This window comes from Triticum urartu, chromosome 4A, assembly GCF_056163025.1.
Source record: "Triticum urartu cultivar PI428250 chromosome 4A, HENAU_Tu73, whole genome shotgun sequence".
NCBI classification, from domain to species: Eukaryota; Viridiplantae; Streptophyta; class Magnoliopsida; order Poales; family Poaceae; genus Triticum; species Triticum urartu.
In genome coordinates, this window is record NC_141876.1 from 107,527,145 (window position 1) to 107,550,406 (window position 23,262).

Consider the following 23,262-nt stretch of genomic DNA (forward strand, 5'->3'; position numbering starts at 1 on the left):
GGCCAACCTGTCATACAGCCAAAGGCAGGTGCAGTTAAGTCCGCGAGGGAGAGGATAATCAAACTTCTCGTTGATGTACGAGTTGACGCGACACATCAAAGCACTGCACTCGGTATATTTCAATAATTTGCGTTTACCCATGCATTAATTACAATGCATGCATGCATGCCGTGACTCTTCTTTTGATACTTGCATGTGTTGATTTAATGCACCTTGAAGTAGTATAAAATATGTGACAGTAAAGCTTTGTAATACCCCGGCCCAAGTCGAGACATGGTTGTGCACGAGGAAGGCGAGATCATGCAGACCGAACAGGACCCGGCGATGGAGCTCTCTAAGGTCTCGATGGACCTCACCGTGCTCCACTGCCCCTTGTGCCTCCGCCCCTTGACGCCTCTAGTGTATGAGGTTCGAATACACCTCGTCCGTTCGGCTGATTGAGCAAAGTGCAGGTTTCTTGATTGATGTGTTGTTCGATTGATTTCTGCAGTGCAAGGGAGGGCACCTGGCCTGCGCGGACTGTCATGGATCTAAGACTGACAGTAGAGTGGGGGGTAGGTATGAGGAGGCAAGATCCTAGCTATGGAGTAGTTGTACACACGAGTTTTACGAGTTCAGGCCCTTCTCGGAGGAAGTAACAGCCCTACGTCTCGGTGCCCTGAGGCGGTCGACTGGATTATATGTGTGTGTGTGTGTTTACAAAAGTGTGAACCCTTGTCCCAGAGGAGGGAGGTGGCTTATATAGAGTGCGCCAGGACCCCAGCTCCCCTCCGTTACGCAGAGTTCAATGCTCATAAAGGAAAGGCATTACTAGTAACGTCTACAGTAAATGTCATAAATGCTCATAATGTTATGGTTTAAGTCCTAACCGTTGCAGAGTGGAGGGTTCCTCGTCTTCTGGTGGTCGAGTGTCTTCAAGAGGGTCGAGTGAGCGCATCTCCACGGTCGAGTGGGTGATGATTTCTCTTCGACTGCTTCTGATTCTTTGTAAAGATGTCCTTGGGGAGGGTATGCTGGACAGGTCCATGACCCTACCCTAGGTACATAGCTTCATCATTAGCCCCCGAATGGATCAGGGTTTGAGTGAGGAAGGGGTTAAGAATGCTTCTGACCCACTCTTTGTGCTATGAATATGCCTTGTCCTGAAACAATGAGTTGAGGAGACGACATCGACTCCTTTCTCAATCGCCTTGGTCCATTCTTGGTTGTTGTCGAGTGAAATTTCATGGTTGAATTCTGAATGATGATGTAGAGGGTCTTTGTCTTCAGTCTGACAGGTTGTTCCGCCCTCCGCGGATCTCGTGGGATTTGAATTTTGGGAAGCGTGCCGGACGGGAGGAACCGAGGTTATCGGGACGGATTAGGTAAGTCTCCTCGATCCCCGCGCCACCTTTTTCTCCACGTACTGCGCGCGCGACTGTTGCCGGATTTGTTTAGATCGCTTGGGTCCACTAGTCAGCCACTCGGTGGAAGGACTTATAAAAGGTCTCGGGCCAGGCCTCTGCTCCGCACGCCCCCATTCTCTCTTCTCTTTCTCTCGATCCCTCCACCACTCTCGCTTCCACCTCGTCGCCGAACCTCCGCTCGAGCTCGATTCGCCACCATGGGGAAGGATAAGACGGTGGCGCTGGAACGCGTGAAGAAGGCGACCTCGAAGGCGAAGGGCAAGCGGACCAGCCGGGGCGGATCTTCGTCGAGGTCCGGCCTGCCGGCGGGCTAGATCCAGGGCGACTGGATCCGCTCGGCAATCACGCAGGTTGACCTTGACGACCTGGTGGAGGGGGGATTGATCCCCCACAAGTCGGCTCGGCTCCCGGGGGACGAAACCGAGCCGCAGTCTAGAGAGGGTGAGTGTGTCCTCCTAGCAACCCACGTAGATCGCGGATTCTCACTGCCTCCCCACCCTTTCTTCTGGGGTTTTTTGAACTTCTTTGGGGCTCAGCTCCACCATTTCACTCCGAACACCATAGTCTATCTAGCCGCTTTCGTGTCCATGTGCAAAAACTTCTTGGGTTGTCGACCGCACTGGGGGCTTTTCAAACACATCTTCACTTGCCGTTCCCAGTCGGTCAAAAAGGCCAAGTCGAGTGCCGAGAGGACGCGGGTGATCCAGATGTGCGGTGGTCTGGGGATCCAGATGAGGAGCAAGAGTACTTTCCCAACGATGATCCTTCCCGACTCGGTCCGGGGCTGGCAGTCGACTTGGTTTTATTGCAAGGATCAGCCAACCCCTGGCCAGTCGACTGGACTTCCTCCTTTTTCCTTGGCTCAAGTGGAGAAGCCTACTCCCCTGAAGGTAGTTCCAGAAGAGAAGGCGCAGGTCAAGGAGCTGGTTGAACGGGTCGTCCAGCTTGTCCGCGATGGAGTGACCGGGATGGATCTGCTAGAGGTCTTTCTCGGTCGACGCATCCAACCTCTTTAGGCGCGTGATCATCTGATGTGAATGTACTCTGGGCTCGAGGATACCACTCGGATCCACCCGGAGGAGGTTAGCGAGGATATCTTGGAGAACTGGTTGAGGGGAATCACTGGCAACAAAGACAATCCTCGGGGATCCAGGAGGGTGATTCCATTTGACAACTCGCGCCAGCCGGAGTAGGTACATTTCTATTTTATCAAGTATCTTTCCGGTTCACCACGTGATGTCCTGTTTGTGGTCGACTGAATGTCTTTTGATTGTTATCCTTTCAGGCCCTCATTGAAATGTACTCGATGCCCAATGGAGTGCAGGACCCCAACGCTGAAGAAGAAGGGAGCGGGGGCGAGAGCGGCGAGGAGCATTCGGAAGCCGAGGAGGACGAGGAGAGCAATGAATCGACCGATGAGGAAGAAGTCGACTCGCCTCCTCGCAGGGAGAGGAGGTCCAAGCACACTCATGACCCGGCATGCGCTCCGGACTTGGTGGCTGCGCCGATCGGGAAATCCTCAAAGCGCCCCAGGACGTCTTCTTCGACGCCGACTGAGAAACCTCCGAAGCAATCCAAAGTCGCGTCGCTTCCAGTGCCGAAAGTGCTGAAAGCCATCTCTTCCAAACCGCCCAAAGCTTTGCCTCGGATCAAAGTGACCGTTCCTACTATCTCCGGGTAACCATCTGACTTGTCCTTTATGTGGATTCGATTAACTGGGTGTAACCGATTGAATGCGGCCTTTGCTGTGTTGCTACATAGGGGACCTCTTCATACCAGTTCCAGGACAAGGAAATGGAGGATGCGGTAACCTCTAACCCAGGTATGAACTCTTGCGATTTCGATTCTTGATCCTTTTAGGGTCGAGTGGTTCACTTGGAGTCGAATGTTCCGTCTTGTAGCTCCACCCAACATCATTGACCTTCCGGACAACGACGAAGATGTGGCTCTTAAGCCTAGGAAGAGCAAGAAGGTAACAGCTGGCAGGGTGGCTCCGCAAGAACCAACTGCAACGCCTCCCATCTGTCAAGCTGAAGATGCGGGTAGGGCCACTATGACGTTCGCTGCACCCTTGCCGAGTGGGCATCCCACGCGGTCGACCGCGCCTGTGGTTCCTTCAACTATGCAACTCCACACCACGGAGCCTCAAGCAGCCGCACCTGGGTCATCTGCACATTTTTTTCACCAGCTACCCCATCCCAGACAACCAGTTGGAAGCGGCTGCGGAAGCTATCCGACAGGCTGATATGATGATGGAGCGGGTGAAGATAGTGCACGAGAGCAGTCAGGCTGCCTACGATGCTAGTGCCGCCCTTCGGGCCAATGTCCAGGTGAGTAGACTTTCCGACTGTTTTTGTTCTCGAGAAATCTTCTTCTGCACCATCTCCTGTTGTTCACGTTGAATTAGAGCACCCACTGGGTGTTGCTGTCGTTTTTGGTAGTTTCGCTCTTCCACTCGGTCTGGTCGAGTGGGATCAGAACCGGTGGGGGCACGCCAAGTGCACCCACTGGGTGTAGTCCCCGAGACCGCGGTCGACTGCTGGCAGTCGAATGTGGTCTGAATTCTTTTTTCTTGACAGCGCAATTGTTCTTTCTCTCTCTTTTTTTAACTCCTTGCACTCGACTCCGGCGGGCCGGTCGAGTGGGTTCAGAACCGGTGGGGGCACGCCAAGTGCACCCACTGGGTGTAGTCCCCGAGACCGCGGTCGACTGCTGGCAGTCGACTGGGGTCTGAACGGCTTGTTGTCCACTTCTTTAGGTTTTATTCACTCGAAAATGAACTGCCTTCGAACCTATCGATTGATCTGTCTCTTGCCTCCTGTAGAAGTCTTGTACTCTTATCTCCAAGTTTTCCGAACTCGAAGAGAAGCAGAGGCAACTCAACTTAGACTTGGAATTGGCTCAGCAAAATCTGAAAAAAGCTCAAGACGAGGCCGCTGGTATGGAAGGTAACTGATTGCCGACTGAACTTCAATATATCTCTTTGATCTCTTTTTTGATTCGATTATTTCTTTTCCAGAGAAAATGAAGTTGGCTCTGGACAAGAAGGACTCGGACCTCGCCGCCGTGCAAAAAGCAGCCCAAGACAAGACTGTTCTCACAGACAAGAAGCTTGCTTCAGTCGGAATGCTTGAAGGAGAGGTGACTAGACTGACATCTTGTCTTAATGAAGCTAACCGCGAAGTGACCAGCCTGAAGAAGGATAAGGTCGTCCTGAACGAAAAGTTGGAGTCTGCGATCCGCAAGAGGAACGACACAGAAGCTTATTTGAGGACCCTCGCCAAGAAGCTTTATCTCGTGCTGGGAGGTATTTCTTTTAATCCGACTGTGATTCTTGCCATCGGATTTTGCTTGGTTGATTGAACTGACTTTTGGCCGCAGAACTCTATCAAGACTTTGACGAAGAAACTGGAAGGGTCGAGACGGGTCTAGACCCTATCGATTCCCCGGTCTATGATGAAACTGCGATGAACGTGCTCCGATTGGAGTCCCGTATCGCCAGTGCCACAAGCTACCTCACACGCCTGGAGGAGGTTGTCTCTCGAATCGACTCGACGCTTTGGCCGGGGGCGACGCTTCAGAATGATCTGGAATCTCTGATGACTCAATTGAACGAGATCCCTGACCGAGTGCAAGAATGGAAGAAATCCTCCGCCCAGTGTGGTGCTGATGTGGCGCTATCCCTGGTGTGATTCCATTGCAAGGAGGCTCGTGAAGACAAGCTGGCTGCGATCAAAGTCGCTAACACCAAAAAGCACGACTTCCAGTCCTTCATGGAGACTTTCATTGCTGCCGCCACTCGGATCGCTGATGGGATCGATCTGGACTCGTTCATGGAGCCTGCCAGCCCTCCTCCGGCCGAGTGAACAATCTTATGACACTTGGATATGCTTTAAATTTGCCTCGGAATGTCGAGTGGTTTCTGTAACCATTAAACTCCTTCGGGCTTGGTGCCCGAGTACCTTTCATTCGCTGCTTGGAACCTTTTAGTATTTATCTGAATTTGGTTTATCTCTGAATGTGCTTGTGTTTGCCTTCGGATGGACTTTGCTTGTTGCACCTCTTCGTCCTTGCGGATACGGATGGAGTGGATGTTGTATTTGTGCCGCAGCTCCGAAGGAGAAGGTGGCAGTCGACCTGCACCTTGTCGTCCTTGCGGATAATGATGGACGGACGTTGTATTTGTGTCGCAGCTCCGAAGGAGAAGGTCGCAGTCGACCTGCACCTTGTCGTCCTTGGGATAGGGATGGAGCGGACGTTGTATTTGTGCCGCAGCTTCGAAGCAGAAGGTTGTAGTCGACCTGCACCTCGTCGTCCTTGCAGATAGGGATGGAGCGGACGTTGTATTTGTGCCGCAGCTTCGAAGGAGAAGGTTGCAGTCGACCTGCACCTCGTCGTCCTTGCGGATAGGGATGGAGTGGACGTTGTATCTGTGCCGCAGCTCCGAAGGAGAAGGTTGCAGTCGACCTACACCACGTCGTCCTTGCGGATAGGAATGGGTCTTAAACTTAGGCGAGTACCGGACTGCAGCTAAGCCCCCGAGTGGGAGGATTGCTCTCCACTCAGTAGGATTTTTTCAAACTTAGGCGAGTGCTGGACTGCCGTTAAGCCTCTTAGTGAGAGAACTTAGGCGAGTGCTCGACTACAGCTAAGCCTCTGAGTGGGAGGATTGCTCTCCACTCGGTAGGATTTTTTTTTCAAACTTAGGCGAGTGCTGGACTACCGTTAAGCCTCTTAGTGAGAGAACTTAGGCGAGTGCTCGACTGCAGCTAAGCCTCCGAGTGGGAGGACTGCTCTCCACTCGGTAGGATTTTTTCAAACTTAGGCGAGTGCTGGACTGCCGTTAAGCCTCTTAGTGAGAGAACTTAGGCGAGTGCTCGACTGCAGCTAAGCCCCCAAGTGGGAGGACTGCTCTCCACTCGGTAGGATTTTTTCAAACTTAGGCGAGTGCTGGACTGCCGTTAAGCCTCTTAGTGACAGAACTTAGGTGAGTGCTCTACTGTAGCTAAGCCCCCGAGTGGGAGGACTGCTCTCCACTCGGTAGGATTTTTTCAAACTTAGGCGAGTGTTGGACTGCCGTTAAGCCTCTTAGCGAGAGAACTTAGGCGACTGCTCGACTGCAGCTAAGCCCCCGAGTGGGAGGACTGCTCTCCACTCGGTAGGATTTTTCAAACTTAGGCGAGTGCTGGACTGCCGTTAAGCCTCTTAGTGAGAGAACTTAGGCGAGTGCTCAACTGCAGCTAAGCCCCCGAGTGGGAGGACTGCTCTCCACTCGGTAGGATTTTTTCAAACTTAGGCGAGTGTTGGACTGCCGTTAAGCCTCTTAGTGAGAGAACTTAGGCGAGTGCTCGACTGCATCTAAGCCCCCGAGTGGGAGGACTGCTCTCCACTCGGTAGGATTTTTTCAAACTTAGGCGAGTGTTGGACTGTCGTTAAGCCTCTTAGTGAGAGAACTTAGGCGAGTGCTCGACTGCAGCTAAGCCCCTGAGTGGGAGGACTGCTCTCCACTCGGTAGGATTTTTTCAAACTTAGACGAGTGCTGGACTGCCGTTAAGCCTCTTAGTGAGAGAACTTAGGCGAGTGCTCGACTGCAGCTAAGCCCCCGAGTGGGAGGACTGCTCTCCACTCGGTAGGATTTTTTCAAACTTAGGCGAGTGTTGGACTGCCGTTAAGCCTCTTAGTGAGAGAACTGAGGCGAGTGCTCGACTGCAGCTAAGCCCCCGAGTGGGAGGAGTGCTCTCCACTCGGTAGGATTTTTTCAAACTTAGGCGAGTGTTGGACTGCCGTTAAGCCTCTTAGTGAGAGAACTTAGGCGAGTGCTCGACTGCAGCTAAGCCCCCGAGTGGGAGAACTGCTCTCCACTCGGTAGGATTTTTTCAAACTTAGGCGAGTGCTGGACTGCCGTTAAGCCTCTTAGTGAGAGAACTTAGGCGAGTGCTCGACTGAAGCTAAGCCCCCGAGTGGAAGGACTGCTCTCCACTCGGTATGATTTTTTCAAACTTAGGTGAGTGTTGGACTGCCGTTAAGCCTCTTAGTGAGAGAACTTAGGCGAGTGCTCGACTGCGTCTAAGTTCCCGAGTGGGAGTACTGCTCTCCACTCGGTAGGATTTTTTTCAAACTTAGGCGAGTGCTGGACTGCCGTTAAGCCTCTTAGTGAGAGAACTTAGGCGAGTGCTCGACTGCAGCTAAGCCCCCGAGTGGGAGGACTGCTCTCCACTCAGTAGGATTTTTTCAAACTTAGGCGAGTGCTGGACTGCCGTTAAGCCTCTTAGTGAGAGAACGTAGGCGAGTGCTCGAGTGCAGCTAAGCCCCCGAGTGGGAGGATTGCTCTCCACTCGGTAGGATTTTTTTCAAACTTAGGTGAGTGCTGGACTGCCGTTAAGCCTCTTAGTGAGAGAACTTAGGCGAGTGCTCGAGTGCAGCTAAGCCCCCGAGTGGGAGGACTGCTCTCCACTCGGTAGGATTTTTTCAAACTTAGGCGAGTGCTGGACTGCCGTTAAGCCTCTTAGCGAGAGAACTTAGGCGAGTGCTCGACTGCAGCTAAGCCCCCGAGTGGGAGGATTGCTCTCCACTTGGTAGGATTTTTTCGAACTTAGGCGGAACGGATTCGCGACTAATCCCAACCACTGGGGGATTTCAGGAGTAAATAAGAACAACACAATCGAATGAGAGAACCGTAAGCTCTTGTCTTTGATAAACGAATTACAAAAGGTGTTGCTTATTACATTTTATTCAAACGAGTGTTTAAGTATAAAAGGGGCGGAGCAGCTCCGCGTTCCAAGCCCGTGGCTCATCTTTCTAATGCTCGATACTGTAAAGATGGTATGCTCCATTGTGGAGAACTTTGGTGAAGATGAAGGGGCCTTCCCAAGTTGGAGCGAGCTTGTGTGGTTTCTGCTGATCCACTCGAAGAACCAAGTCTCCTTCTTGAAAGGCCTGACCACTCACATTCCTGACGTGGAATCGACGCAAATCTTGCTGATAAATGGTCGAGCGGATCAAGGCCATCTCTCTTTCGTCCTCTAAGAGATCGACTGAATCCTGCCGGGCCTGCTCTGCTTCTGCTTCGGAGAAGAGTTCGACTCGGGGCGCGTTGTGGAGCAAGTCACTTAGCAGAACAACTTCGGCTCCATAGACTAAGAAGAAAGGAGTTCTTCCAGTCGACCAATTAGGAGTTGTTCTTAAACCCCACAGAACTGACGGAAGTCCATCAACCCAAGCACCTGCTACGTGTTTGAGATCACGCATCAGTCGGGGCTTCAATCCTTTGAGAATTAGGCCATTGGCTCTTTCTGCTTGTCCATTCGACTGCGGGTGAGCAACAGAAGCATAGTCAACTCGAGTGCCCTGAGAGGCACAGAAAATTCTGAACTCATCGGAATCTCAGTTCGATCCATTGTCTGTGATGATGCTGTGTGGGACTCCATATCTGAATTCAATTCTCTAATAAAACTGACAGCGGTGCTAGCATCAAGGTTCTTGATAGGTTTGGCTTCGATCCATTTGGTAAACTTGTCGACTGCAACGAGCACGTGAGTGAAGCCGATTTTGCCGGTCCTCAGCGGTCCAACCATATCCAGTCCCCAAACAGCAAGGGGCCAAACGAGGGGAATGGTCTTCAGGGCTGACGCTGGCTTGTGAGACATATCGAAGTAAAATTGACAGCCTTCACATCTGTCGACTATATCTTTTGCAATCTCATTTGCTCGTGGCCAATAGAATCCAGCTCGGTATGCTTTAGCCACGATGGCCTAAGAGGACGCATGGTGGCCACAGGTCCCCGAGTGGATGTCATTGATGATCATTTGACCTTCTTCTGGTGTTATGCACTTCTGACCGACTCCAGTCACACTTTCTCTGAACAGCTGTCCTCTTATCAGAGTAAAAGCTTTAGATCGGCAGACGATCTGTCGAGCTTCTTCTTCATCCTCTGGGAGCTCTTTCCTGAGGATGTACGCAATGTAGGGCACCGTCCAATCGGGAGTAATGGCCAAAACCTCCATGATTAGGTCGACCACAGCTGGGACCTCGACTTCAGTCGGATCCGTGTCGCTCTTGGGTTGTGGGGGCTCTTAAGTGAAAGGGTCTTCCTGAACTGTCGGCGTGTGAATATGCTCCAAGAACACATTGCTGGGAATGGCTTATCTCTTGGAACCTATCTTTGCCAATTCATCGACTGCTTGATTTTTCAATCGGGGGATGTGGTGGAGTTCTAACCCCTCGAACTTCTTCTCAAGCTTTCTCACCGCGTTGCAGTAACCAGTCATGGCTGGGCTTCTGACGTCCCACTCCTTCATTACTTGATTAACTACAAAATCTGAGTCTCCATAAACCATGAGGCGACAGACGCTGAGTGAGATGGCCATGCGCAACCCATACAGGAGTGCTTCATATTCTGATTCATTGTTGGAGGAATCAAAGTGAATCTGGAGGACATATCTGAGCTCGTCTCCTCGGGGGGATACCAAAACTACTCCAGCACCAGAACCGTTCAACATCTTGGATCCGTCAAAGAACATGGTCCAGTGCTCAGAGTGAACGTGAGTCGGCAGTTGCTGTTCGATCCACTCGGCGAGGAAATCTGCTATTGCTTGGGACTTGATAGCTTTCTTTGCCTCAAACTTGATATCCAAGGGAAGGAGTTCAATCGCCCATTTTGCCACTCGACCAGTTGCATCCCTGTTGTGCAGAATCTGTGACAATGGAGCGTCGCTCACGACTATAACAGAGTGATCTGAGAAGTAGTGTGCAACCTTCTTCGTGGTCATGTAAATTCCATAGACAAGCTTCTGATAGTGAGGATATCCCTGCTTTGACGGGGTCAGGACTTTAGAAATATAATAAACTAGCGTTGAACTTTGTACGCTTTTCCTTCTTCTTCCCGCTCGACCGTAAGTACTGTACTGACGAATTGTCCAGTGGCTGCTATATAAAGCAAAAGAGGCTCTTTGCTGATTGGAGTAGCAAGCACCGGCTGGGTGGAAAGCAGGGCTTTTAGCTCTGCAAATGCTGTATCAGCTTCTGGAGTCCACTCGAACTTATCTGATTTCTTCATCAGTCGGTAAAGGGGCAGCGCCTTTTCACCGAGGCGAGAAATGAATCGACTTAGGGCAGCCAAGCAACCATTAAGCTTCTAGACATCATGCACACGCACAGGGCGTTTCATTCGGAGTATAGTACCTACTTTCTCTGGGTTAGCATCGATTCCTCGTTCGGAAACAAGAAAACCGAGCAACTTTTCGCCTGGAACTCCAAACGTGCACTTTGATGGATTGAGCTTGATATCATACCTTCTGAGGTTGGCAAAGGTTTCAGCGAGGTCGGTCAGCAGGTCGGAACCTTTGCGTGACTTGACCACAATGTCATCCATGTATGCTTCCACATTCCGACTGATCTGAGTGAGCAGGCACTTCTGAATCATTCGCATAAATGTGGCTCCGGCGTTCTTCAAGCCGAATGGCAATGTGACATAACAGAAGCACCTGAAAGGGGTGATAAAGGCTGTCTTTATTTCGTCGTGTCCGTACAGACGGATCTGGTGGTACCCGGAGTAGGCATCCAAAAAGGACAAACGCTCGCACCCAGCAGTCGAGTCGAGTATCTGATCGATGCAAGGGAGAGGGAAGTGATCTTTCGGGCAGGCCCGATTGATATGCTTGAAATCGATGCACATGTGGAGTGAGTCATCTTTCTTTGGGACCATGACAACATTGGCTAACCACTCGGAGTGGTAAATCTCTCGGATGAACTCAGCTGCCAAAAGCTAAGCCACCTCTTCGCCGATTGCTTTTCTTTTCTGGACGGCGGGCCGTCGAAGATGCTCTTTGACCGGTTTCACTTTCGGGTCGACTCTCAAATGATGCTCAGCCAGTCCCCTAGGAACACCTGGCATGTCAGAAGGCTTCCATGCAAAGATGTCCCAATTCTCACGGAGGAACTGGATGAGTGCTTCTTCCTATTTGGAGTCGAGTGTGGTCGAAATGTGGGTCGGAGCTGCATTGGGGTCCGTCGGGTGGATGTTAACAGACTTCTTCTCGCCAGACGACTGGAATGCTAAATCTGTGGCTGGCTTCTTGGCTCGCAACAAGGCACTCGGGTCTGCATTTTTCTGGTATTCTTGCAATTCTGCCACGGCCATCTGGGCATCGGCGATCTTTGAGCCCTTCTGGAAACACTCTTCCGCCTTTTTCCGATTACCAGAGATAGTGATCACTCCTCTGGGACCAGGCATCTTCAGTTTGAGGTACACGTAACAACGTCAAGCCATGAATCGTGCATAAGACGGCCTGCCCAGAATTGCATGATATGCACTCTGAAAATCCACGACTTCAAACATCAACTTTTCTTTGCGGTAATTTTTGGCATCACCGAAAACCACGTCGAGTGCAATCTGACCGAGGGACGCAGCCTTCTTGCCTGGGATGACCCCATGGAAACTCATATGGCTTTCACTGAGTCTGGACATTGGAATGCCCATTCCTTTCAGCGTTTCTGCATACAGAATGTTCAGGCCACTACCACCGTCCATCAGGACCTTTCTCAGTCGAGTGCCTTCGATCACCAGGTCGACCACCAGTGCTTGCCTCCCAGGGGTGGCGATGTGCGCTGGGTGATCAGACTGGTCGAATGTAATGGCAGTCTGCGACCATTTCAGGTAAGTGGGTGTCGCCGGAGCGACCATGTTCACTTCTGTGTTGATCACTTTCAATCGACTCTTGTTTTCAACATCAGCAAAATTCATCAGAGTGGAATTCACGTGAGGATAACCATCATCATCTTCCCCTTCACGCTCAGCCTTGTCTGCCTCGTTCTCCTTTTTCTTGGGCTGTTTCTCTTGGAACTGTTGGATCAGGAGCCGACACTGTCGAGTGGTATGCTTCGGGTAAATGAAATTACCTTCTTCCTCTTTTTTAGTGTGGATATGGCACGGCAGATCCAACACGTCATTTCCATCTTGATCTTTTACTTTCTTGGGGTTCCACGGCCCTTTGGGCTTCCCCTTGAACTTTCCTTGAACCACAGCCAAGGCCTCACCCGGAGCAGCTGGTTCGGCCTTGCGTTTTTGTTTCCGACTGGAGTTTCCTCCTCCGGCTTCATGGGCGACTGCTTTGTGCTTGCCGCTCCGCAGTCGTTCCTCCTCTTCACCATTGGCATACTTGGTGGCGATTTCCATCATTCGAGTCAGAGTCATGTTTCCTGTCTGACCGAATTTCAGGTTCAACTCCCGGTACCTGATGCCTTCCTTGAAAGCACAAATTGCCTGATGATCAGACACATCTTCCACCGTGTGGTGCAGGGTGATCCACCTCTGGATATAATCTCTCAAAGTTTCATTCGGTTTCTGGACGCAACACTGTAATTCTGTCAAAAATGCTGGCCGCTTGCAAGTACCCTCAAACGTTCTGACAAACACTCGGGCGAGATCTTCCCAAGTATAGATGCTGCCATGTGCCAACTGATTCAGCCACGCCCTAGCCGAGCCCTCCAACATCAGAGGAAGGTGTTTCATGGCCACCTCATCCTTGCCGCCACCAATATGGACAGCCACTCGGTAGTCTTCGAGACAGGTGTCGGGCTTGGACTCTCCGGTGAACTTACTGACTCCAGTCGCCAACCTGAAGTTGGGGGGAATCACTGCAGCTCTGATAGCTCTGCTGAAGCACTCTGGGCCAGAGACATGCACACTATTGCTGGTTTGCGGGCCTCTGTCATGGCCATCTCGGTGAGCTCTGTTTCTATCGACCAAGCCTTGTACGAGAATAGATCTCGCATCAAAGCCTGGCTCCCTGGGGTCGACTGGAATACCTCTTCCGACGCTGTTAGGGCGCCTATCTTCATGCGGCCGCGGCACGTATGACCCACTCCTTGGAGGAGGTGTGGGCACTCGACGGCAACCATCACGATTGGCTCGACGGTCATACTGCTCCTGGTTTCTGTACTGATCACGCCGCTCTCTCTGTCCCTCACACCTCGGGGGCGATCTCGGGCAATGGGCCGACTCGACCGTATCTGCGACCACAGATCTGCTATGGATCCTATCCCGCGACTGAGACACGGCCGTATTCTGCTCTCCTGCCGCCCGGAGCAAGGCCCTGATATGCGCCAGACCTCGGCCAGCCTCTGACTGGGAAGGTTGAATCGACTCTGCTATCCGGGCGACAGCTGCTAGGTTTTGGATCGGTGTCCGGTATACCTGAGCCAGAGGTGGAAAAAGTTGGCGTCGGCTGGACTCGAGAGCACGTTGACGAGCGCGATCGTCGAGTGCGTGTTGTAGGTTCTCCAGCCGAGTGCGCTCAGCCAGATTGGCCAAGCGAGCCTGTTCCAAGGCCTGGGCCTCGGGCGTTTCTCCAACTATAGGAGTATGCAGGGCATCCATGTTTCGACGACGAAGTTCTTCTCTCTGCTGCGAGGAGAGAGGCTCGGGGCAGTACTCCTCGTGAACGCGCGACGGATCGCCGTTCCCGTCACCTCTGTCTTCACGATCGAAGCCAGGAGGACCGCGTGGTCCATTGACCATCAGGACTTCCGCTGTCGAGTCATTGCTGCCGCACTCGGATGCAGTCTCTATGGAGCCAGTCGACAGATCGAACATGCCATAGAGAGACTTGTCGGGCTCGAGCGTCGCGACTTGAGGGGTGGCCGACTGGCGGGCCACTGCATGCTTCACCTACCATTGAATCCTCGACCGGCCGGTGCGCTTGCTCCGGCGGGTCGCAGGGAAGGGGAAAGCCGTTGGAGTCGACTGGTACTAGGTCGACGACTGCCGCAGGAGGACGCCGCGGACGCACGCATGAAAGTGCGTCGCCCCGCGGGCGGGGAGCGCGTCGATGTCGAGTGGTGCCTCCTGAAGCCAAGCGGAGTCGTCAGCGACAAACACGAGCACGCCGAGACGGATCTCGCGGCCCTCAGCCAAACCTCCGCCTGGAACCATGATGATGGGGATCGGAAAAATTGCAACTTCTCCAATAAGTTGCTAAGACACCTGCCCACGGTGGGCGCCAACTGTCGTGGATCTAAGACTGACAGTAGAATGGGGGTAGGTATGAGGAGGCAAGATCCTAGCTATGGAGTAGTTGTACACACGAGTTTTACGAGTTCAGGCCCTTCTCGGAGGAAGTAACAACCCTACGTCTCGGTGCCCTGAGGCGGTCGACTTGATTATATGTGTGTGTGTGTGTGTGTGTGTGTGTGTGTGTTTACAAAAGTGCGAACCCTTGTCCTAGAGGAGGGAGGTGGCTTATATAGAGTGCGCCAGTACCCCAGCTCCCCTCCGTTACACAGAGTTCAATGCTCATAAAGGAAAGGCGTTACTGGTAACGTCTACAGTAAATGTCATAAATGCTCATGATGTTATGGTTTAAGTCCTAACCGTTGCAGAGTGGAGGGTTCCTCGTCTTCTGGTGGTCGAGTGTCTTCAAGAGGGTCGAGTGAGCGCATCTCCATGGTCGAGTGGGTGATGATTTCTCTTCGACTGCTTCTGATTCTTTGTAAAGATGTCCTTGGGGAGGGTATGCTGGACAGGTCCATGACCCTACCCTAGGTACATAGCTTCATCACGGGCTGCCGCGTCGAGCGCCCCGGGAACCAGCAGCAGTGCCAGAAGTGCGAGCGCGGCGGTGGCTTCGACGTGTGGAACACGGCAGTGGACTTCGTCCTTTCGTCGGTAAGGGTGGAGTGCCCGCACGAAGGCTGTGGGCTCTACGTCACTTACCACAAGCTCGCCGATCACCAGAGCGTGTGTCCGCTCGCGCCCTGCAAATTCCCCATGCCCGTCTGCGGCTACGAAGGCCCGCCGCCCGTGCTCTACCACCACATCAGCACCGCGCATCCCATGCCCGTGCACAAGATACAGTACGGCAAGGTGCTCCAGCTGCAAGTGCCACTGTCGGAGCCACGGCTCTTGCTGTTCACGGAGGAGGACCACCGCGCGTTTTTCTTGGTCGGCGGCGTGCTCGACATCGGCGCGCCTATCGCCGTGTCGGTCGTCTGCATCAAAGGGGGGGCGTCCCCACTGCCGCACTATGTGGCCAAGCTGTGGGCGAATGGCCCGCCGGGGGAGCCCAAAGGCACGACCGACGCCGTTAAGGTGGAAATGGAGGTGACAAGCAGCAAGGATCCCAGCGACGTCGACGTGCAGGAGCTGACCTTCTTGACAGTTCCGCCCAAGCTGCTGGTCGGGGCTAAGCTTGTGTCCCTCCACATTCAGATTGACAAGCTCACGTCCTAAATGTTTCTATAGTGCCTTCTATTTATCTTAGTAATATGCTAATATAGGGATTACCTTGGTCTACTTTAGCTTAAGAAATGGTGGGTTTTGGTGGCGATGCAGCAATTACTTCGACATCAGATCAGTAATTTCCAACAGTCGAACGGATATTTTGTGTCTGTTGGATATAAAGTTCCTTTGGGTAAGAAGTACTACTTGTCATCAAAATGGATAAAAGAAGATGTATGTAGACATATTTTAGTTCTAGATACGTCCCTTTTTATCCATTCTGATGACAAGCACTCCCTCCATTCCACAATACATGCCTTCCATTTGTCAAAATATAGATGTATCTAGACATGTTTTAGTATATAGGTACATCCAAGATAGAGCCAATCGGATGGTTGAGAACACTACAATTCGTAGCTACAGATGCGTGCATGACTCCCAGATGCAGAGGCCGGGGGTCATCATCCTCCTTTTCGAGAAAAAACAGACGCGTGTGTGAGAGGACGAGTGCGTGCGTACACCTCTTCTCTTCCTGTATAATGTACTACTAAACTCAGAGTACAAGTTTTTGTGGGTGGCACGATGGTGCGCGCGAGAAGTCCAGAGAGATAGGTTTAATGCGTCTGGAAAAAGACTAGCCTAGAGCTCGCCATGCGGCTATTCCTGTCGAACGCCCCATTAGCCGTAAGATATGTATACGACGGTGCCAGTTATTGCACGTACACAGCAGTACTCCCTCATTTCCAGTTTATAGGGCTTAATTCAAAAATCTCACCAACCAAGATGGTGAGTGGTGGAATATTTTTTGTAGTTTGCAAAAGCACCTAATTAATGCTCTTGTTTTTCTCAAAAAATTATGTTTATCAATGCATTAATTGCAATGCATGCATGCATGCATAAAGTACACGCATTGGTCAATTTTCTCTTAATACTTGCATGCAATGATTTAATGCACCTTGAAATCTGAACATGTGTTGGGGAACAACCAAATTGAGCCTTATAAAATGCAAAAACTAAAATTTTGACATAAGCCCTATAAAACCGGAAAGGGGAGAGTAGAAAAAGAAGTACTCCATCCGGGAATAGTGCCGCACTTCGAAACTAGAACCGTCAATAAATTTTGAGCTTACGTCTCATCAACTTCCAAATTACTCCATGCTATATTGAATTGCAAACCTGTTCACACCGATCACAACCTAAATGGTTTCCCACTTAGGAGCGTATTAGTACCACGCTATATTGAACTGCAAACCTGTTCACACCGATCACAACCTAAATGGTTTCCCACTTAGGAGTGTATTAGTACTCGGTTATAAATACTAGTATGCCAAGATGACTGCACATTCCTCCTCAACTCCTCATCCACAAAAACAAACAAGTCATTCAGCATCCTTCCCTGGCGTCTGCCATGGCCAGCATGAGTTCTGGGTCGAGAGATTGCCACCAGGGAGAGGCGAGCATGGAAGCGGAAGCACGAGAAATGTCCTGCCTCGCTGCGAGAGCAGCCGACATGTCCCGCCGCGCAGAAGTAGCAGCACAGAGGTCCCGCTGCGCTGCTGAAGCAGCACAGAGGTCCCGACGCGCCGTCGATGCAGCAGACTGGTCCGGCCGCGCCGTGGAAGCAGAAGAGATGTCCTTCCGCGCCACGAATGCAGCAGAGATGTCGCGCCGCGCCGCGGTGGCCTGGGAAAATTTCTCGCGGGCAGGCGACGACTGTTACAGGCGCATGCATGTGATCGTCCATAGCCAGATGGATCAGATCTCCGGCTGGGCGAGGTTGCAGGATGACATGAAAGCCTCGTTTGAACAGGCTACCGGTGTCATCCGACAACTAACACTACAAAAAAAGACACATCCGTGACATTTTGGGCTGAACGAAAAAAACTTCTGCCATACATATGACACTTCTATGATGATAATTGTGACAAAACCCAGTATCATCATAGATGTGGTGGACTCCTACTTCTATGACAAAAAATCATGACAGAAAATGGGCTTTTCGTCCTGGGAGGGCCGGAGACGCAGCTGCATGACATTCTTTGGGCCGTCCATGACGGAAAAAACCGTGGTAGAAGCGAGGGGGAGGAAAATTTCGGGGAGTTCCCGGTTACGGTGGGAGGTCGGGGGCCGAGCGATGCGCGTTTCTCTCGTACACGTACGCACGTGTGTGCGAGGCGTTGGCTCTAACTGAACCCGAGCGAGGCGTTGGGCTCTAACTGAACTCAAGCGATTGCACTGCAGGCTACGCGTTACTGAACCCGAGCGATTGATCGGTGGCTGTTAACTGAACCTGATCGAGCGATTCCTTCGCTACTGCTGCTAACTGAAGCCGATCGATTGGATGAACAGTGAGCATTGCGGGGGGGTTGGATGAACAGTGAGCGGTGGCATTGCCTCTGGATGAACAGGACTCCGTGGTGTGGTGGATGGCTGGATGAACAGTAGACGGTGGAGGGGTGCCCGTGGAGGGGTGGTTGAACAGGACCCTGTGGTGTGGAGCGCTGGATGAACAGTAGACGATGGAGGGGTGCCCGTGGAGGGGTGGTTCAACAATAGCAGGTGGAGTAGCGCGCGGTGGAGGCTGGATGAACAGGAGCCCGTGGAGGCTGGAGGAGGTCGACGGTAGCCCGTGGAGGCTGGAGGAGGTCGACGGTGGAGATGAACAGTATCCCGTGGAGTCCCGTTTTGCGGTACGCCACACCCCTCCCGATGACCAGGACCCCTGTTTCGACCGTAGGAGGTCCGTTTCGTCCGTTTTGCGGTACGCCACACCCCTCCCGATCAACAGGACCCCCGTTTCGACCGTAGGAGGTCTGTTTCGTCTGTTTTGCGGTACGCCACACCCCTCTCGATCAACAAGACCCCCGTTTCGACCGTAGGAGGTCCCTTTCCTCCGTTTTGCGGTTCGCCACACCCCTCCTGATGAACAGGGCCCCCGTTTCGACCGTAGGAGGTCCGTTTCCTCCGTTTTGCGGTATGCCAGACCCCTCCCGATCAACAGGACCCCGTTCCGAACGTAGGAGGTCCGTTTTCTCCGTTGTGCGGTATGCCAGGCCTTGTTTCCATTGCCTGTTCCGTCCAAGCCCTCCCGATGAACACGACCACGCATTCCGTTCCGACCCAGCCGGTTGGCTCCCAGGCGTTCCGTTGCCTCCCGATGAACACGACGCATTCCGTTGCCTCCCCATGAACATGACGCATTCCGTTGCCTCCCCATGAACACGACGACAATGTTGTTTCTCCGTTCCGACCCAGCCATGTACACGAGCCCTAGCCGTACGTATGCGCGAGTAGGCGTTCGAGACCCCGCTCATATGTACACATACGTGGTCGTATTTTATTTCTTGCACCCTGGTCGCTGTACGTACATGTACATGCTACGTGCGCGCCTCTACTACAACACGTGCGCGCCTCTACTACAACACGTGCGCGCCTCTACATCCACCAGTATATATGTACGTACACGTTCGCGACCAGAATGACAACGCTACGTACGCTTCGACCAGGTGGGTCCCGACTGTCAGGCACTTCCTTGCGTGCGAAGATGTAGCTGGTGGGTCCCAGCAGTCAGGAGGCGAATCGTTTTTTTTGCCCGGGCGCACTTCCTTGCATGCGAAGATGTAGCTAGTGGGTCCCAGCAGTCAGGGGGGCGAATTGTTTTTTTTTGCCCGGACGCACTTCCTTGCGTGCGAAGATGTAGCTGGTGGGTCCCAGCAGTCAGGGGGAAACATTTTTTTTCGCAAAATACAGTGGCTCATCCGGTGGGTCCCAGCTGTCAGGTGGAGGAATCATTATTTTCCGCATAATAAGGAGGCACTTCCTTGCTGCGGCCGTGGACCCAGCTGTCAGCCTCTCCACGTACAGTCCACGTCCGATGGAAGTCGTTCCTTGACCATGTTGACCAAGCCACGCCGAGAGCACCAGGGCGGTGGACGACGACGAGGCCTAGGAAGGGGATGACGCGGAGCCGGGGAAGACACGGCAGTGGAAGCCCGCGCGGAGAGGAGTACGAGGGTTCACTGGTTAGGCTGCGATGTGAGGCTGCCGTTACCGCAGGGCCTGGCCAGTAATGGGAATAGTAGGGGCGGTGAGGCCTCCGCGGCAGCACATCTGGCCACGGGAGGCAGGAGCATGCGGCACGACCGGCGCTGCTTTGGGTGGATGGAGCAAGAAGACCAGAGGTTGAAGAAGCACTACGGCCGTTGGATGGACAGCATATGGTCACTGGAGCTAGAATCGTTTATATTGACTAAGTTGGCAAAGCCCTCCGTCCCCGTCAACTTAGTAGGCCCACAAGTCAGCCTCCCACCAAGGTGGGTCCCAGCTAGCAGGGGGTATTCATTTTTTTGTGCATAATAAGGAGGCACTTCCGGTGAGTCCGAGCTGACCGCAGGGGGAACTTTTTTTTCGCGAAATACAGTGGCCCGTCGGGTGGGTCCCAGCAGTCAGGGGCAAACATTTTTTTGCGAAATACTGGTGGGCGTCCGGTGGGTCCCTGCTGTCAGGTGGAGGAATAATTATTTTCCGCGTAATAAGGAGGCACTTCCTTGCGGCTGTCATGGACCCACCTGTCAGCCTCTCCACGTACAGTATTCTTCCGATGCAATTCGGTCGTTGACCACATTGAGCACGCCGCGCCGAGAGCACCACGGCGGTGGACGACGGCGAGGCCTAGGAAGGGGATGACGCGGAGCCGGGTAAGACGCGGCAGTGGATGCCCATGCGGAGAGGAGTATGAGGGTTCACTGGTTTGGCTGCGCTACCGTCGCCGCAGAATAACAGGGGGTGTGGGTGAGTGGAGTGGAGGGATGGCCTGGCCAGCGGTGGGAGTAGTATGGGGGCGGTGAGGCCTCCGCGGCAGCACAGCCGGCCACGAGAGGCAGGAGAGGCGGCACGACAGGCGCTGCTTTGGGCTCCTGGAGCAAGAAGACCAGAGGTTGAAGAAGCACTACGGCCGTTGGATGGACATCGTACGGTCAGTCGAGCTAGAATCATGCATATTGACTAAGTTGACAAAGCCCTTCGTCCCCGTCAACTTAGTAGGCCCACTATACTGGGTCCCAGCTAGCAGGGGGGAGTATTCATTTTTTTGTGCGTAATAAGGAGGCACTTCCTTGCGTGTGAAGATATAGCTGGTGGGTCCGAGCTATCAGCGGCGGTAACGTTTTTTCGCGAAATACAGAGGCCCTTTCGGTGGGTCCCACATGTCAGGTGGAGGAATCATTATTGTGCGTGTAATAAGGAGGCATTTCCTTGCGTGCTGCCATGGACCCAGCTGTCAGCCTCTCCACGTACAGTCCACTTCAGATGCATGTCGGTCGTTGACCATGTTAACCACGCCACGCCGACAGCACCAGGGCGGTGGACGACGGCGAGGCCTATGAAGGGAACGACACGGAGGCAGGGAAGACTCGGCAGTTGTTTTTGTTTCCCACGTGGAGGGGAGTACGACTGTACGAGGGTTTACTGGTTCGTCTGCCGTCGTCGGAGAATAACAACAGGTGTGGGTGAGTAGAGGTATGGCTAGGCCAGCGATGGGAGTACGGACAGGCCTATGCGGTAGCACAGCCGTCCGCGGGGAGGAGGGAGCAGGCAGTCCCGCCGGCGCTTGTTTGAGCGGCTGGAGCAGGAAGAGCAGAGATTGAAGAAGCACGACGGTCGTTGGATGGACATCCAACAGTATACAGGCCATCTGTGGAAAGCCTCAAATCTGTGGAAAATAGCATACAGCCCATCTGCCATTATTTCAAATAATTTACAGCCCATTTGCTAATTCTTACGGGTTTTTTGGAGCCCATATTCTTTTTGTTAGCATTACAGCCCATATTGTGGCCACAGTTAGAAAAAATATACGAAATTTTGCATATGTCGGTGCGGTCTGAACTGTTTTTAATCCCAAAATTTCGAGTCACATTCAGACTAATTTTAAAAATAAATGTATATCAATATAAAATCCAATAAATTGTCCATGCATAAAAATCAATGCAATTTAAAATCTCAAAATGAAAAAAAAAGATATTTGAAACTAATTGCCGGTTTGATGTGTTTCAAAATGTACAGCCCATTTCTCATTACTGGTAGGCCATTTTCTCGGCCAGCCGAATGAAGCTCTCCTCGTCTTGAAAGATTTGCAGCCCAACAGGCCTGATAAAGTGACTTACTTGACAAATCGCAAAAAAACTGGGCTAGCCATTTTCAGAAAGAAAAAAAACTACTGGGCTGGTCTATGGTAAACATAAAAGAAAAGGCTGTCTAGACAGGCCAGAGTGTCCCGCACAGCCCAGTTGACACCCTGCTTCCGTCTCAAAAACAAATTAGATAAATGCCACTCCAATTATGGCGATTCATAAAAATGCCACTGCAATTTCCAAACTTTAAAAAATGCCACTGCAATTTTGGCAAACTTTGAAAAACGCCACTGCAGTTTGCAAACTTTGAAAAACGCCACTCCAGACTTCGAAAAATGCCACTAGAAATGGCATTTTTCAAAGTTTGGAAATTGCAGTGGCATTTCTCGGATACACCAGATTTGGAGTGGCATTTATCAAATTAACCCAAAACAAAAATAACTGGGCAAGCTGCTGGGTCCCTGGTGTCAGCCGCTCATTGTGCAACTCTCTCGTTTATTGACTATGTTGACAATGGCATGGGACCCAAATGTCAGAAATCCACTGGGAGGAGCCATTTTTTTATTGGCTTGAAATAAGGAGGCACTTGCTTGCGTACTGCCATGACCTTGGCGGGTCCTTGCTGTCACACTATCCACGTACAATCATCTCCTGATTGTGTATGCGTCAACTTGCTAGGCCCACAAGTCAGCCTCTAAACCCGTGGAGGACAAATACAACCCATTTAAAAAAATAACAGCCCATTCCATACGTTCAAACGGAAAGTTCAACATTCGGAGCAAAGTAACAGGTCTGATCCACATATAGAGTATTGAACTTCCACGTTGACAACCATCATAGCCAAGTTAACTATCTACTCCCACTAATACTCTAGTAGCGTACAAGTACTAACTTAATCTTAGCTAACTAGAAGATGTCGGCCGCCATCTGTGGTACACGCTAAACGCTGGCAGCGGTGTCGTGCGCCTTGCCTCGGACTTGCAAGAGGTGCGATAGGGCGCGTTGCTCGCGCGCGTTGGCCCTTTCCATGCTGGCATGGTCCACCGAAGCTTCGGCTTCCAAGCGGGAAACCCACTTGACGAGCTGGTAGTAAAAATCGGCGTCGCGAACGCGTGTGTGCCCGACAGCCTCCAGGGCTATTTGCCGGGCGCCGGCCTCCACGTAGTCAGCCCAGTTGCGGGCGCTCTGCTCGCGACTCAGAGCGTCGGTGCGCTGCTGCTCCATGTCCCGCTGGCAGCGCAAATCGGCGATACACTGCTCCTCCGCCAGGCGGTCGCGCTCCAACAACTCCTGCTCCTCCGCCATGTGGTCACGCTCCAACAACTCCTCGATCTCTGCATTGCCATCTAAAGACAGATAGAATGCCTCCTCCCTCTGTCTGCCTTCCGGTGAAAACCCGAACACTAGTTCCGGCGGTGACCGCCTCCGGCGTCGCCTACCGCGGACGGGCGGAGGCATGGCGGACGTGGCGAGCAACGTCGGGCTGGTGGGGGCTTATGAGGATATGGCGAGT

General features: G+C 52.4%; 1 protein-coding gene across 1 annotated transcript; it reads left to right on the top strand.

The window, feature by feature from the left end:
• The first annotated feature begins 273 nt into the window (after positions 1 to 273).
• Positions 274 to 15,633, top strand: LOC125555026 (uncharacterized). Its single transcript, XM_087520232.1, has 3 exons — positions 274 to 401; positions 3,595 to 3,736; positions 14,947 to 15,633. Exons 1-3 carry the CDS (start codon positions 274 to 276, stop codon positions 15,631 to 15,633), a joined length of 957 nt encoding a protein of 318 aa, XP_087376358.1.
• Positions 15,634 to 23,262: the final 7,629 nt, after the last annotated feature.